The sequence below is a fragment of the Octodon degus genome, unplaced genomic scaffold (assembly GCF_000260255.1).
Source record: "Octodon degus isolate 3935 unplaced genomic scaffold, OctDeg1.0 scaffold00143, whole genome shotgun sequence".
NCBI classification, from domain to species: Eukaryota; Metazoa; Chordata; class Mammalia; order Rodentia; family Octodontidae; genus Octodon; species Octodon degus.
The window spans coordinates 1,713,973-1,732,174 of record NW_004524719.1 but is presented as its reverse complement, the minus strand read 5'-3'; the positions used below and the strand labels follow the sequence as shown (position 1 = coordinate 1,732,174).

Genomic DNA, 18,202 nt, shown 5'->3' with positions numbered 1-18,202 from the left:
AGAGAGAGAGAGAGAGAGAGAGAGAGAGAGAGAGAGAAATCAGTTTCTGATAAAGAAATTCAATATATTCATTGTCCAGCCAGAGGACAGCACACTAAAGCACATTAAAATTCAGAATTCTATAAGACACATTTTGTAATGAACTTTTAACTCCTCACTGTGAGTTTAATTTGTTTCAATCTGTTAAAAATATGACCCCATAAAGGTCATGTACCAGTGAGGCATTGCTGGCCAAAAGAAACCAAATTCATGGATAATTATAGTATTTTGTAGTGTTAGTTCAATGCAAAAATATTGAATAAAAACTGTCAAATAATTGTTAGAATTGCATTTTGATACCATGGATGTAGTCTTCAATTATTAATTTCAAAAGATAAAAGGTGCAATCATATGCAAAAGGACAGAGTTGTAAGCATTCTGTTGCTCACATAGTAAGGAAGCACGCGCACACACACACACACACACACACACACCCCTTAGCCTGACGTCCAGAAAAGGGATTGAGTTTGGAAAATGAATATTGCTATATGAGCAAAAAATGTCCGTAGAAACGTGACCTACATAGTTAATGTGTGTGTGTGTGTGTGTGTGTGTGTGTGTGTGTGCGTGCGTGCGCGCGGTGTGTGATGAGTGTGTGTGCCACAAAGGGCAGAAAAACACAGAAGAAACCAAAGCGAAGGTGAGAAAGGGCACGCGGCACTGCTCCACCCGGCTGTGCAGGTGCACCTGCAGCTCTGCAGTCCCGGGTCCGAGGGAGAAACTGTGATTCGAGCCCAGAGACTGTCTGTGTGCAGAAATGTCTCAGTTCTAGGAACACAAAACTTGGGTGAACTAAGACTTTACAGTTACTTGCTGGGCAGGTCCCTACTGTAGGGAGTGATCTATTTTAATTAACATCAGTGAATTCCATTTTTTCTGTATTTAGTACAGGGTCTACAGGGTCTACAGGGTCTACAGGGTCTACAGGGTCTACAGGTCTCACTGAGAACATCACACTCGTAGTGACTCTCCTATTCACAGCCTCCCAAGTGCTGGGATTACATGCCCGCGCCACCACGCGCAGTCTCAATCGCGGATCAGCGCGCCCAGGAGCGGGGCGGGTACAGCACAGCGGGGATGAACCACGGCGCTACACTCTGCCTAAGCGGGCGCTTTAGTCCACTGAGCTATCTGGCCAACCCATGAATTTAAACGTTAATCTAATATAAAAAGCCCTTCACAGAACTCATGAAAAAATGTTTGCCCAAATGTCTGCACATCATACCACAAACAAGCTGGGCTGAATAGTTAGGGGCCGGCTAAATAGCTCAGCGAACTAAAGCATCTACCAGCAGGCACAGGGGCTGGAGGTTTGATCCCCAGGCTGGCTGTGCTGGTCCCACCCCAGGGGCGCAGGCCCGCTGAGATGGCAATTGAGACTGGGCGTGGTGGCGCGAGCCTGTAATCCCAGCTCTTGGGAGGCTGTAAGCAGGCAGATCACTATGTGTCCGATCTAGTAGTGAGACCCTGAATACCCTGTAGACCCTTCCCTAAAATACAAAAATAAATAAATAAATAGGTAAATAAAATAAAATAAAAAATAAATAAATAAAAAGCAAAACATAAGAAGAAAGCTTGAGAATGAAGCAAAAGATGGAATATACTCAATGAAATGTAGCCCCAAAACCTAAAATTAAGGTCAAGCACAAGATTGTTGGTATCAGTTTGTGTTTCCGAGAGTCAGGGATTGGTTCTGAGGAACTCACATGTGTCTAGAACATCGGTGCTCGTTTGCTGTCCCTTCACTCTCCTCCTGCCTCTCTGCAGTCCCGCCACTCACTCCTCCACGTCTGACTGCGCTAGCACCTCTGCTTTATTTTAGTCTTTCATGTATTTGTATTTTGGGTTTTCTGTTGAAGAGTAGAGCGAGCTTCCTTCAGCATTGCTGTTCTTGCCAAAACGTGTGTGAAAACACCGCGTTCCGCTGAGCGTCGTGGTTCTGATGGGAAGCCAGAACGGCTGCTCCTCCACAGGGGCCGCGGAACGAGGTCTGCAGCAATTTCCCAGAAGGTCTTAGCTCAGAAATGAAATTACTGCTACCAGCCACAAAGTTCCTAGGATAACGCAGTATAAACCAAACGGCTATTTCTCACTGTTCTGGCGACGGGAAAGCCAGTGTGCCAAGTGCCTGCTCTAAGCGTCTGCTGAGGGCCTGCTTCCTGCGTGACAGACAGCTGTCTCTTTGCTGTGTCCTCATATGGCTACAAGAAAGAATGGAAGCAAATAATGTCCGTGTGTTTCTTTGTTTTTGATAAGGGCTAATCATTCATGAGGTTTCATGCATGTCCCATACTGAATCCTGGTAGCGATTTCCTGTTTTCGCTACTTTGATTGCTGTAACACATAACCTTGGCCAGGATGACTAGTTACCAATTCAAATTTATATCTTAGAAAGCTAGGAATTAGGAGGCTGGGAACAGACTGAGACTGGCCAGGCCTGACACTCACACATTCTGGAAAGTTAGGTAGCTACCTGGCTGCCTCTTCCTATAAGGGAAGTAAGTTCATTCTCAAGTTTCAGTCACATGACTAATACCTCCCTAAACCCTGTTGTGAATTTTGGGGAACTGTATCAAGTCCCTACTAGCTAGGCTGGGTGCTACTGGCCCCTAGTGGTAGAGGCCAGAGACCACGCTACACACCTTACCATCTATGTAGCTCCTACAACAAAAATTCTGTTGCCCCAAACATCAATAGTTCTAAAGTTCAGAAATCCTGATACAGAATAAAAAAAATTGAATGGTAGACTATTAAAACTACTATATTCATAAAATATTATTGAGAAAATGTTTTGAGGAGCTATGAATCAATAAACAATTCATATGCATATGAAGTTAGGCAAATATTGCAATACCTTTGGGTCAACCAAATAAACTATTTGTATGAAGAACTCATTTGTTCAACGTATTATTAATTGTCTCAGTATTTGTCCAATATTATTGTATCATCTTTGATAAATACATTCTTCCAGGTGTTGATGTACAAGGATGGATAATTTGTTTCCATATGGTAACAGAGGAAAGTAAAAATCCATTACACAGTTTTTTCTCCTGCGGCCCACTGAGCCAGAGACCGAGTCCGGGAATAGTGGCACAGCCCTATAATCCCAGTGCTAGGGAGGCTGAAAACAGGAGGCCCACTATGAGTCTAAGCTGCATAGTGAGACCGTGCACCAAATACACAAAACAATGAAAAAAAAATCTATTACACGGTTCTTATTTATACATTTTGTTTGGTTACAAAACTAAAATGAATCTTGTATATTCCTTAGAATAATTAGACACTCAGTTGTTGCTACTTCAGGGCACAATTTACATAAATCTAGTTTTGATTTTAATAAAAATGTGTCATTCAATGGAGCTCAGTGTGCAAATATTAAAGAAGACAATAGAAAACAATAACAAACAAGAAAGCAAGCCTCATACTGTTACCTTTCTCAGGGACCAAATGTTTGTAGTAATTAAGGAAATGAAAATTTCAGATGTATACATCGCAGTGCACCCTGATATTCAGCGACCTCCACGCTTGTGGAATTGGTAATAAAAGGCAGTTTAGTTCTTACAGACATTGGTGAAAATCTTCCTGATTCTAGACTTTTGTATTTCAGTGCTCTAAGCTCTTAGTGCAGCTCTGCAAATTTCTTGCAGCATGCATTGTCTAGTGCTCATTTTTTCCAATTAAAATAAGATGTACAACTTGTGGCAATATAACAATCACCTTTTGTTTAAAATGCATAAAATTAGAGACTCAACGTTAACCAGCAAAGAAAAAGTACTTGGTTTCAGTAAGCTATATTACCTGGCATGGAAATATTCGATTCAGAAAGTTCACTTATTAGCTACAGAGAGATGAGCCTATTTTAGACTCCAGAGCTTTTGAAAATTGATTCTATAGTATGTGCCTATTTGAAAATAGTGTGCATTTCTTGCTAGCTACTTCTTGACAAGCGACATAGGTGTTAGTTTATAAAACTTTAATAAACCGCAAAGAAACTGTGCTCCTTGTTCAGTCATACATGTACAGCAACTACAACTCTGAGAACGAATCCATGCGACCAAGCTTACAGAGTAGTTTTGAAGTCAGAATGCAATCCTACTCTCAATTTACTCTGAAAACAATCATTGTTCTTAAAGCATAATATAAATCATTTCATAAACATCAATTAACAAAAACCAAAACTGAATACACTACATTTGTAATTATAGTATATTACGAGTTTTAAAAAACTAACCAGAAAGCCCAAGCAGATGCTTCAGATCTTCGAAAAACTGATCAAATGTGAATACCCGGAGTAGCTCTCTTATGGCTCCCTTCCTTAAATGGAAAAAGGAAATGACATTGCCCCTCAGAAGCCAAAGTGTGTTTAAGTTCTCAGTGCCACCATAGAGCTATGATACTCCTGTATTTAATGTAAGACAAATGTTTTAGAGAGTCCCAATCATATTTCTCCTGTGATGGGCAGCTTTGCTGAATTTACATAAATCAGACAGTATGTGTCCTCATTATTTTATTTTCCTTTCCCTTCTTTTTGCTTTTCTTTGTGACTTTGTTTGTTTTGTTGTTTTTTGAGACACAGCTTCACTATGTAGTGGACATACCTGGTGGTCCAAAGTGGGTAAGTTGAAGACTTTTCGTCTCAGTCTCACTGTGCAGAGGTTGTAGGCGATGTCCCCATGCCCACTGCTCCGCATCTTGCATTAATTCCGTGAGAATCACAATCTGAATTTACAGTTTACAGTCAGAACAATTACTCATCATTAAAATTTGAATGCTTTTTTTATAAAATGACTTCAAAATAATAGAAAATAGTATTAAATATTTGGTTTTTTAAATGCTCCTGATGACAGTTTATATGCTAACAAAAAGGTGAGTAAAACTCTTATCACATTTGAAAATATTGTCCAGATTGAAACAATAGGTTTCTCACATCAAGTGAGCTTTCAGATTTCCCAGCCTTTTCAGGGAATACCCAGGCTTGCTCAGTTGACTCCTGTAATTACCGTGGCCTTGGTAGGCAAAGGGTTCACATTATCTATGATGAGGTGGCATTTAGGAATCCTACACTAATCTTGGATGCTAGAACCACTAAACAATAGGTGGTATTTCAAAATAAATGTTAAGGTCTATGGCAAAGTCAAAGAGGGAGATTAAAGGAAATATTGAGTTTGAATATAGGATTCAAACTTTTGTAAAAAGAAGTTGAAGGATATCTGTGAAATTAATTTCAATATGTCCTCATGTAAAAATGATCTCTTATAAGCAAACACTTTTTTCTGTAGATTAAATTTAATTATATAATTTTAGACTGTTGATGATAATATAACCATCGTTATGGTCTCATCAGTTCATTCTTTCAAAGATGTTCATGAAATCTGTGCCTGAATTTGCTAAAAACATGTGACAATGCATCAGCACTATTTAATGCTGAGAAGAGGTGGACAGGAAGCAGCCTCTCCCTAAAAACCTGGTTCTACAATGTGTGTTTTGTAAATGTATCATATTGCGTATTTTTGATTCATAAAAGACTTTGTTATGTACATCACGAACATATGACACTGGAGGCTTTAAGGGGACCAAGAAATGGCTGAAACAGTACTGTTCTTTTATAGATGAATAGATCTATATCTTGGGAAGACAATATGGCTGGCCTCAATCAAAATATAAATAACTAAATTTAAAATAGCAAGATGGTTATACTGTCATTCATTAATAAATATAATAGAAGACTTTGGAAGATCTTTCAAGTCTGATGGAATTCATTTTATGATTACTTTGGCATCACTACCTGTGGCATCCACACCAGAGAGCACTCTTGTTGCAGAAAAAGAAATCTGTTTTTTTTTTCCCCCTTGGATTGGGGGATGTGTTCCACTATTCATTCAGCCCTGGAGTAAATAAAGATGCCCTGATTAAATGATTCCCTCGATTTCCTGAAAAGCAATTAACATCCAAATGATTTTCAGATTTTATGTGACTGTTAAAAGTAAATGAAAAATTCTGAAGTTTTTCATAACATTTGTAGAATGCAAGATTCTTAGAATTTCTGAAATCTTCTTTAGCATCATAAATAATAATTACACATGATGTTTTTGCTCATTTTTTGTTTCATTGGATTAAGGTTTTGTATAGGTACTTAGATATTTTTCAAAATATGTTTATTATATACTGCACATTTTATGAAGCACTTGACTTATTATGTGACAAGTGATCTTTTATTTTATTTCTAAAATAAAGATTGTTTTAAGTATTGCCTTGTGCAATAAATTACATAAAGATAGATAAACAGGGGGAACATATTACTCAAATTTACTCTAACTATTGATCATACTCAATAAAACTTACAAAATAACTAGTGTATAAAATTTCAAAGAATTTTGCTTTATCATTCACATGTGGTAGCTCCAACTATCAGAAGTGAGATGCTGCAAAGAGATCTTCTGTTACTTCTGTAAAATCATGCTTCTCAAATCACTGCAGAAAAAGCTTTTCATTATGTAAGTTCTAAATATATTTTTGGTAGTGAGATGGGCAGGATATAATAAAAAGAGTAAGTGCTTTTGAAGCACCAAATGTTCTTAGGGGAATAAAAAGAACTTTTCTAGAAAGTTTTTGAGTGATGATTCTCTTTGGCCTATGCCTCGCTAATAAAAGGGACATTGAGTGAAAATGATGAATTAGGCAATTCGTTGAAGAAAACACTTCAATAAAGATAATCATTAACACATTTATTCCTTATGACAGTCTCAGCTTGTCTGCTTATTTGTCTGAAAAATATTAATTTCAATAATGAATCTTTATATTACTTTGATATAGTGCGTTGCGTTTTGTCTTCTCTCTTGGCCTGGAATCACATAACTAGTAATATAAACTGTGTATACATTGTACATCAGAACAGAAAGCACTTGTGAGAATATGGCTTAAGGCCCACATTTGTATGTTGGCATGGCAACTCTCCAGTACATTTTCCTACACTTAGTAATTTGTGAATGGGCCCGTTTCTCTGTGATTGCAAGATTATTTCGGGTTCGCATAGGAACTTTGTACAATTAGAGGGATTTTAAGGACTACCTGACAAATTCAAGATGACACCAACTTAACTGAGTTTTCTAGCCAATTGCTAGATTACTAATACTTCACAGCAAATGTCTTATTGATCACTGGCAAGTTCCACAGTGGCATCTAGTAATGACATCATGTTTGCAGTTGTTGCACACAAAACGTTGTGGAGACTTAGTGGTACGAAGGCCGCAATGGTGTATCACAAACCTCGTGCCGCAACAGCTCTACATCCATCTCAGGGTTTTTCCACACATTAATACTTCTGGCCAGTGTCTGTAGACGGACCTACAGTGTCCCTGGATATGCTCATTGTGCCAGTCCTTGTCCCCCCTTAGAGTCCATCTCAAATATAGAAGGCTGTCATTAGTTATTGTTAATTTCATCACACTTGAAAATATTCCCAAACTATGACTTTTCTGAAATAGTATGTTAATTATGAAATCATTTATTCTTTTTTCAATATTTAGATACTTGTCAGTGAGAGGGAAAACAAGCCCACAGCACACTGGAAAGGAGGGAAAATTTGAAAGCTATTCCTCAAATTAATTTAACTAATTTCAAAAATGATATATGTAATCTGTGTATAGAATGATATTGAAAATCTATAAATGTATATTGTATGCACTAAATTATAGTGTTCTGGATGATGAGACAGAATGAGTTATTGGCATAATAATATCTAGCAAAATACTTAAAAATTAACTAACTAATTAGTTAATTAATTTCACATTAGGATTACATATAAACAGATTCTCCATTTTGTTTAATGCAGTAACTATGAGACTAAGCAACACTATATATGCACACTAATGTTTGTAGAAGAAAAATTAATTCAGTTTTATTGAACTTCCTATAGAAATTATTTCAGGTATACAGTATGAGAAATAAAAATGCTGTTCAGATCTAGATATTTTTTCAGAAGCAGATCATTGTATGGGGAGTTTTTTCTTGTTTGTTTATTTGTCTTGTCTAGATCCATCATGTCAGAACACAGTGCCGGAAAGAAAAAATCAAAGCACCATTCATGAATTCTATGTGGCTTACTTTCTTCGATGTCTTTCTACTTCAACTTACATTGATTTGTTTTGATAGCAGAGATCTCAATTTCTTTATTTTTTATTTTATTTTATTTTATTCTTTTTTTTTTGGCAGAAACGGGGATTGAACTCAGGCCCTCGTGCTTGCCAGGCAAGCTCTTATTCTACTGAGCTATCTCCCTGGCTTCCCTCAATTTTTTAAAAACCTTAAATTCCAACTACACATTTCCATCATAAATCTCAATTTATTTATTTATATTTACTTATTTTTGTATTTAGTGCAAAGTCTAAGGGGTCTCTCTACACAGATGGGACTTGTAGTGATCCTCCTGTTTTCAGCCTCCCAAGTTGTGGAATTATAGGCCAGCACCACCATGCCCGCTCTCAGTCCCTGTCTCAGTGTGCCCTGAGGGCGGGGCCAGCACAACACACTGGGATCGAACCCTGGTCCATGCACCTGCCTGAGCAAGCACTTTAATCTGCTGAGCTCTCTGGCCAACCCTTAAATCTCAATTTAAGAAACACATTTTCTAAACAAAGGTTTACTTGATTTTGTGCTTTCCAGACATAGCTAAAATTTTTAACAACAGATTTTACAAAAATAACATTTAAATTATGGGTGTATTACTTCATAAAGTTTATATTTACAGGTATAAGAATTTAAGAATCAAATGGATTTCAAAAATTATTTGAAAAATAACCTACTAAAAATATTTTCAGTTTTAAAAATTCTTTTCTTTATAGACAACTTTATGGACTACTGTCGCTTCTTAATTTGAAATAACTCATGGACTTGTTTTGTATTTAATACTAAAAAAGTTTTGAATAGCTTCTTTTCCTTGACATTTCTATTTACCCTTTTGCTAAGTTTTTATTTCTTTTGCTGGGAAGACATCCAAGTGCCGTTAAGCAGAACTATTCAGTTCTACTTCAGTCAAAATTCATGCTGCTGCATGAAGATCACCCTTTGAATTAAAAAATCCCTCAGCGTGTGGCGCTCACAACTTTGATTTCTCAGGAAGGCGGAGCCACAGAGAGAGGTAAATAGTATAGTTTGAGGATGCAGTCCAGCAGTATAGCTGCTATTTTTCTAAAAGTTAAGCGTATATTTTATTTTTCAAAATCCAAATAAAAAATGAAGCCAAATGTATTTATCCACTAATGTTAGCATTTATGTTGTGTTTGTTTGTTTGTTTGTTTGTTTAAACCCAGGTTGAAGTTTCTGGAAGGGCGGAGAGGACCACAACAAAAATATTTATACACTTCCAGATTATGTATTTAGCTGATAAACAAAATGAGTCACCAGGCTTTCTAAAGGAAAGTTGGGAAATAATTATTTTCTTCAAATGGAGCACATTCGCACCATTTTATAGGTGTTCGTTCTTACCCCATTGATAGCTATTTATTCTCCTCTTTGATGACAATTATTTCAGACTTTGAGGTTGAATAACATGTTCCAGTTTGAGGTCATCTGATTTTTCAGGTAGAGAATATTTTTTTCTTAAAATAATCATAAATGAACAGTTTCCTCAAAGCCAATTGATGGCAGCTTACTTTAAATGATAAAGTAGCCAGTAAATAAACTCACTGAATTTTTTTTTCTTGTCAGTTTGACAAAAATTCACACACTCAACCCAATTCACGTTCATTCTCAGCATCAGGCCCTAGAAAATGATGCTATCAGAATTATTCTTGATATCAACACCAGTGCAAAAATTAGAATGTTTTCGGCGCAATGACAATACTACTCTGTAAGATCTCGAATGAATATCTGTTTGTCTTCATACTTGTACATTTACTCTTAAAAAATGTGTTTCCATTTTTAACTTTCTTCAATTAATATGTAGTTATTACTAGAACAGAACAAAATTTACACTGATCAATTGCTTATTTTAATCACACAGTTATAAATTCTACAGTCTATCTCTTTGGAGACATAATTTTTACTAATGAGCTCATAAATTCCTTTGAATGTTTGCATTTTCTAATCTCAGTCTGCACTTCGGTATTAATGTTTTCTACCATATTTGTGCTTGTGTATTTATGGACTGTTGAAAGATTTTATACCTTCTCAATATGTTCTGCTTATCCCACTGGCAAATTATGTCTAGAGTGACAAATAATCATGTGACAGCTACAGTCTCAGTTCTATAAAAAGTGATGAATTTTGCAATATCTCTAGCACAGAAATTACCTACCCTATATTTTCACCCAGCTTTTCATAGTGTTTTAATGTTACTATGAAAATGTTTTTGTTAATTTCAATGGCAAGTTGCTATTTTTGTGCTCTGGAAATAAAGTCTTCTTTCTCATGAATATGACCATTTTAGATGTTCCCTTCTTTCAAATGGATCATCCCATGTAATTCAGAAAATGCTTCATGTTTCCTCACGTTTATAGTGCTGTAAATGAGAAAACTCCAGCTTCCGGGGTGATATACTGCACTGTTTCCCTGATGTCCATCCAGGCAAAGCCGCCTGAAATTGCCGTGAGTCAGGCGCTTACTTGTGTGTAGTGACATTCGATGTGCTCTCTTTCTGAGCCATATTTATTTTCTTATATTTTCTACCTTATCATGGCATATTAATTATTCAAGGCCCGTATGTTACTTTACTATTTTGGAGTAGCAATAGCCTTGGAATCCACTGCAATAACTACTTTTACACTTTTGAGATTTAGCTTAGCAAGTCAGCACACCATGTTTCCCTCCCCAGCCCCAATCAGTGCTTGTGAGCATCACCCAGCTTCCTCGGAGAGCTCATTGCTTTCACTGCCTCCCTCGAACTGCATCTTCCACCAACTTCTGTGTCACTCTCTGGTTGTGGGCTCCTGGTGTCTGGAATCCCCTTAATCCTGTTTCCATCTTTTCTGCATTTACATTGAACTTCACTAGTCTCAGTCTTGTGTGCCTTTAGTGCTAAGACTTTTTTTCTTTTCTCTCACAATATTTTTTCTATGTGAGATAATGCTATTTACCTTAGTTTAAATTTATGCTGATTTACATCAAATTTATGGTATCTATTCAGAGAATACATTGGAAATCCACTGCCATATTTACCATTTCCTTTTCCTTCCTTATACTGATGTAGTTTGCATCTTTGATGTTCTATGTTCAAGCAATTGATTTTACCTTACGTTTCTCCTTCTGTTTTTCCCAAGTTCCTGGGCCTGTGAATTGCATAATGAAAAATAATACACAGGCACATACACACTTCCACACAGGAGACATTTGCAATCTGTCACCTTTACAAATGCCCCTCTAAAAGCTTTTTATATTTATAATTGATATATGGCCCTGGGTCTTGTAATTCATGCCATTTTTACATCTTTGTCCAATATGATTTCTTTTCTTTTAAATTCTTCGGCACTTTCCACAGTTCAAGCTTAAAATAGCCACTGCCATGTTTCCAGAAGATGAGTGAGTCTGTTACTCTTTTCATTGACAGTTTTTCCAGTTTCTTTTATAACAGAGTAAAACCTTTTGGTGCATGCTGCAGGATTTTAGCCCTGGACACCCATCCGACTCACTCTGCACAGTCACGTAGAAACACATCAATTTTATTTGCACCTCCCTCCCGCCAGCACCATCAAACCCAAGGCCTGCACCTTGAGCAAAGCATTGTCAGCCATTTTATTTAATGTTTTGTGGCAGGATCTCCCTCCATGGTTCAGAATAACCTTTTTATTTAACTAGGACCTTGACACCTGAGTTCCCTCTGCCGTAAATGTCCTTCTCCTATCGTCGCTCTCCTTTCAAGTAAGCAATTCATTTCTACCTTTAGGTCTAGATGAAATTTAGTTTGCTGAGATTGAAGAAGTATTAGAAGCAAAAACATAAATTATCCCCTTAAATAGCTTTGAAAATTATCTAGGAAGATTTATGGAACATATAATTGTTGACTCCATTATTTATTCATATTCACAGTGCCAGATTTTTCAGAATAAGAATGACCTGTACTGTCATAGCACAAGGAAGCAAAGCAGAGGGAGGCGAAGGCCAAGAAAGAAGCTAAAGGGTACGAAATGAACACGGCACGTTACAGAAACGCAGCCTTTCCCTAAAGCAGTCACCACTATACGTTACAGATACAATCATCTGTAACGTAACATAAGGAAACTCTCCTTAGAGAAGAAGAAGAAGCATTTGGCATTCTAGCGAATGCACCTGTGGACACATGTACACCCGCGGAGCAAGGCCGTCCTTCCTCTGCCGGCTCAGCCAGCTGAGCACACGCATTCCTGCCTCTTCACTCTTCCTTGGCTGGGGAGCTCACAGGCATCACCTCTGCCCCGAGCGTCTCTTCCCGCCGCTGGAGTGAGCTGAGTGGATGGGCATGCTGGGCTTGCTGAAATGGCTGGGCAGGCATGTAACTCCCATGGAGGGTCTATGAAACCAAGACCTGGGGAAGGTGTAGATTAGCGCTTTCAGCTCTGGCTGTTGCCCAAGGAAGCTGCAGGCCAAAACTAATGTGCAAAACCCCTGCCAAGTTCTGTCAGGCTAGTGCTACTGGTGGCTTATAGTTTCACTTCCTATTTTTCTTACTGTTTAACTAATCACGGACTAAGACAAATAAAGTAACAAAGACAAGCAGGTAAGGATTGTGAGTATTTTACATTTCACACTTGCCTTCGAATCTCAACTGGGATGAGACGCCAACATAAATTCCCCTCTGAAATCTGTGATCACTAAAATGTTGCTCATACCAAGAGATGTTTGCTCAACTGTTTTTCCCAACATACTTCAAACTCTCCAGAAATCATTTTTTCACTTCTTTCTTAATGCCTGTGATGCTGCTATCTACTCTTATTTCATGAAATTTTATAATTTTTAAAAGAGAACATTGTTTGAATAACTATAAACAATATAGCCGTGATAGTTAAGGCATGAGGGAAAAACAGTTGCTGTTGTCTATGTAAAATTGTTGTAGGTTAATTGAGTAAATCTTAAATGTCAACTATAGAAATTAAACACTATTTAATGTTTTAATATATTTGATTCAATGGTTATATTTCGGTTATATTTTCTGCATTATAGCCTCAAAGCAAAGGAAGACGCTTGCTTTTTTTTCTTTCTACAGATACTCCATCAACTATAATGCTGAAGAGGACAGATTTTTCAACATTGATGCCAATACTGGAACCATTAAGACTTCCAAAGTTCTGGACAGGGAAGAGACCCCGTGGTACAACATCACAGTTGCTGCTTCAGAAAACGGTAAACTGCCTTCCGTGTTACAGGATGATCTGGCTTTTACACATGAAGGCTTATGTAAAGTTTCCCTTCAGATTATGCGCAAGCCATTTGTGGGTTTGCTGAAAAATGTAGCAACATTTACAAAGCACATGAGATAAATTTACTCATGTAGAGGGAATGCTACAGATGCCATTTCCTATACTGTAAGTCTGAGATAGTTGTAAAAAATGACACAACAGAAGCCTTTCCCTTCAACTTTGAATCAAAAATGTTGCCTCTCTTCCTGGTTGTGAGTCTTTCTATGTTATGTGTGTGTGCTAGGATTAAGCCACCAAATCATCAAATGAAAGTTATTTCACATGGAGCACTTTAAGACATTTGGAAAATCTAAAGTTGCACTTGGATAATTTTATTAATGATATTCATTGTTTAAAATCCAGTTAACTTTATAGAACTGAGATTAAACAATGATTTGTGGAAATTCAAAAGCAGGCCAATGGCTTCCTTCTTCAAGTAAAACCTATTTTATAAACGTAGGGAAGACTCTGTGTCACTCCACAGTCAGAACAGGATATTACATTGTGGTGAATACTTAAGTCCATAAGAATGCAAATGTAAATATCAATAGTTAGGACTGTGTTAAAATTAAAACAAGTCTCTTAGAAAATAGATCCATACTTGTGACCATTGTATGAAAATCTATGTAAAGATTCGAGAAAGATTTAAACTCATAAATTTAACAGAACTCAAATTTTTCAGGAAAAATGAATATATTAAGAGAAAGAATAATTCTGTGTGGCCGGGAATGTAGTTCAGTGGCACAAGCACATGCTCAGCAGGTGCAAGGTCCTCAGTTCAATTCCCTGTTCCAAAACATAACTAATGCCAATTACAATAAAATTATGTAAAATGAAATTGTATTCATTCTTTTCCTCCAGAGTATAGGACACTGAAAATACAGATTTATTTCAAGGGTCATCTGTACTATATTAGGTGTCATCACTATTTCCTCCATTTTTATTTCCAAAACTATTCTATGGTTTTACATGCAACACTTTAATTGTTCATCATATTACTGACTTTTGTTTTGTTTCACTTTTTTTTTTTCTAATGAGATTGGTGTTGGAGCGTTAGTGTGAAGGTCTGTGCCTAGCTTCTTGCAGGCTTGGATTTCCTTTCACAGGTACAGTTCTGTGTCCTTTTCATTTTCCACTAGCACATATTTGAAATACATACAGCTTACAATCATGTTGGGGATTTGATATATGTACAGTATATACCTTGTTTCCTTTTTTTTCTAAATCTATTTCTCATTTCTCTCCTGTCTCACTCCATTCTCCTCTAAATCCTCTTTTCCTATTTTTATTCTTGTTGATATTAGTAATTTTTTCCTAACATTCATGACATAAAGTTTGCATTCATTGAGGTCACATTTCATATAGATAGACAGATAGATAGATAGATAGATAGAGACATATATATCTACATCTATAATATATATAGTATTCTTACTCACAGGGTAATTATACCATCAACTATTGGCTTTCTAAATGGTGACACCATTTTTCATTCCTTAAATTATGGGATCCCAAAGTCCCCATATTGTCACTACCATTTATATGTTAAATATATATATTTCTCTCTCTCTGTACTTAGGACAGGGTCTACAGCTTCTCACTATGAAGGTCAGACTCATAGTGATTCTCCAGTTTTCAACCTCCCAAGTGCTGGGCTTACAGGGCGTGCCCCCATGCCCAGTCTCAGTCGCCTTCTAAGTGCCCCCCAGGGCGGGGCCAGCACAGGGACTCCCTGCATGTGCTTAAGCAGGCACTTTAACCCCACTGAGCTATCTGGCTGGCCCTTATTGTAACTGTTTTATGGACATAAGATGATATTTCATTGCATTCTTACGAACTTTTTCATTACCTTTTTTTATACATCAACCTTACATTCCTTGAAAATTTTGTATTACTTTCATAGGCAAAGTAGAGTCAGTGGCTTCCATTCAATGGTTGAATTAGAACAAGCTTGTCATAGTTACTTTTAAGTGATATTAAAAAGAATGTATGGATTGCTTTCTTTGTTATTCTTCAGGTTAATTTTTATTTTCAAAATAACCAGGTTGATGGAAAAGGATGTCTTTAGTTACCTGAGGACTATTAAATAAACATTAAATAATGACTCATTGAAATGAGTGAGAAAGAGAAAGAATGGAGAGTTGAGAAGTCCCAGAATATGTGGTGACAGCATTGAGCAAAACTTTTAGAAAGATGCATCAGCTCCTGTGAAACTTGGAGCAGAACCGCACTCCACATTAGTTCTCATCACACCTGTGCCCAAGTGGCAGCTGTGACTTGGGAAATGATTTCTAAATGCCTGTGAGCACATGCCTTCTGAAGGTCTATACTACTTGAAGTCATTACCAATGGAAATGTCTGCATCTACTAAAATAACTACTAAACATTCATGAGGTTTATAAATTCACATTTATAAGGTGACTTTCTTTTTCTATTATTTGTTCACATTTACAAGAATTGAGTTAATACATACTTGTTAAGTAAAACAGAACAATAAATTGCAATATCTTGACTTTTTATGTATAGTAATATAAAAGCTTTGGAGGCCACTTCAGTGAGCATTACTGAAATATAATTTAATCCTAACCATAAACAAGTGAATAGTAATTGTGACATTAGTTAACATTTTATAGCTATGCTTGAAGAGTGCTTTTAGGACAGTGCACAATCACCCAGGGATTATTTGGTCGAGGAGCCTCTTGGTATTTGCAGGAGCTCTTCCATGTATAATTGTTTTCAAGTCTTAACTTCAACCTCAGCCACCAGGTAAATATTTTCTGATTCCTTCTGCTCTGGAAATGTGGTTGCAGGATTTTCAAATTAGATTTTACAACATCTTAGCGGTAACAGTTTCTGAAGAGCTGTTCTACCAGTTGTTTTCAATATTGTTTGAACATGCTTTGTAGCCTACCCATGGGTTTGATTAAATAGATACAGATGGTCCTAATAGACAGAGGAGAGTGGGCTTCAAGATTTAAAGGAATAAAAGGACAAAGCAAAGGTGTGCAATTTAAGAAGAGTTTGCTTGTGCTTCCTGAGCAGTCTTCATGCGGAGGGCATCACTGGAGCATGATGCATGTCACCCCGGAAAATTGTGGGAGCATTCCGAGAGGGATCAACTGCTTGTTCAACTGCTCAGTCACACGGTAGTGACCAGAAACACATTTCCAGGTGATGCTATCATTTCGTGATGCCATTGTACACAACTGTAAGTCAGCTGGAATTTTTTTTTTATGAGGAGAATATATTTATTGAGGGAAAGAAAGCGTCTGTCTGAGAAGTAGAATTTTCATGGTATAATTTTACAAACAATTTGAATCTGTGAAGATGAAAGGCATTTCCATTTTACTGATGTAGAATAGGCAGCAATGTCTCCCATGTATCTCATTACCCAATTCCTCGGAAATTTACATTCTTTTGGTTTGTTAACAGATAGTTGCAGGTTATCCAGGTAGGTCCCACTGGTCTTTCTACTTCGGGGCCAAAAAGTACAAATCATATTTGAAGTAGAGTGGCCTCTTGCCAGGTAACTCTCAGCAGTTCCTATTTCTAATTCATTTTGAAAGAACCTACTTCCTTGACAAAACGAAGTACGGTCTCCTTTCCCTAATGCTTATCACCTGAGGCAGCCGTCCTCCTCCGGAATGCATGGTGGGGAACGTGTGGCTTTGCGGCCACAGCAGGCTGTTGTCATCAGTAACAGCACTAAAATATTCACCACCAATGAGGAGGCCCACTCACCTCTCACACAGCCTCACTTTCTACCAACAAGGGTGAGCCCACCCCATGCTTTTAATCTCTGAGTTTCTTCTGTGTTACCAGGTAAAAAATGGTCTGTTTCCTGATTGGGTCAGAACCACCTAATATTTGTGTATCATAAAATCAGCTGGTTTTGGACTTGACTTACACAGCAAAATCCTATCACTAGAGTTAATAGGTTCAGGTTTGGTTGAAGTACCAAGGGGGTGGAACTTGGGATGATCATTAGAATTTGGCCTGCCATACTGTGTGATATACTGCAAAAAATGGATTACTATCTTATATTTCTGAGAGGATAAAGGATTTTGCTTTAGACCTCCATGATATGATTTAATTTTCCTTTTATGAAATCTAGTGTGAGGTATATTTTTATCCCTACTGCTCCTTATATCCTGCCTAAGTGGCTTTCAGTGACTTCCTAACTGCCAAAGCCAATCAGCTCTTAGCTTATCCCCTCCCTGAATTCCTTAGGGTATGTTGCATATTTGCTGTTCTTCACCTCTTAAAATTTTGTGTTTTCTTATTCATCATTCTAACACTTTGGTTTGGTAAACTGTAAGTTCTCTGTACTAAATTACGCACTAAATAACTCACTCTGAATGTATTAATAAGCAAAACTTGCAAGACAATGTGGTACTTTAGGCACTAAGTATGTGGAAGTCATTATTTTTTTGGGGAAGAATTTAATAACCTAATGCAAAAATAAGAAAGCAGAACTTCACATCAGAGCTTCTCATTATGGAAATAGGCTCTTATTCAGGGCTTGGAAAAGAATGGAAGTTGGTGTATCTGTCTCTGGGAGAGGATTATCATACATTTCACAGGGAAGATAGTGTGTGGATTCAGGCTACAGATAAAGATTGAATATAAAGTCATCCTGAATGGTCTGCCCTGCTCCCAAATATACATCTGTCCTGTGTTAGTCTGCATTTTTCAAGAAGAGAACATTAACTGCATATCAATGTTTGTATATAGTGTGTTGATATAAATGTTACATGTTGATGTAGACATAGACAAATATGTACATGTATAACCAA

The 18,202-nt window shown here is 37.2% G+C and overlaps 1 protein-coding gene across 2 annotated transcripts in view; it reads left to right on the top strand.

Annotated features, from left to right (window-relative positions):
• Positions 1–18,202, top strand: part of Cdh18 (cadherin 18) — a 357,410-nt gene that overhangs the window by 283,530 nt on the left and 55,678 nt on the right. For both annotated transcript variants that reach the window (XM_004641813.2, XM_012517046.2), the window contains exon 7: positions 13,214–13,350. In XM_004641813.2, coding sequence (XP_004641870.1) covers positions 13,214–13,350 — 137 coding nt within the window. The remainder of the gene's footprint in view (positions 1–13,213; positions 13,351–18,202) is intronic.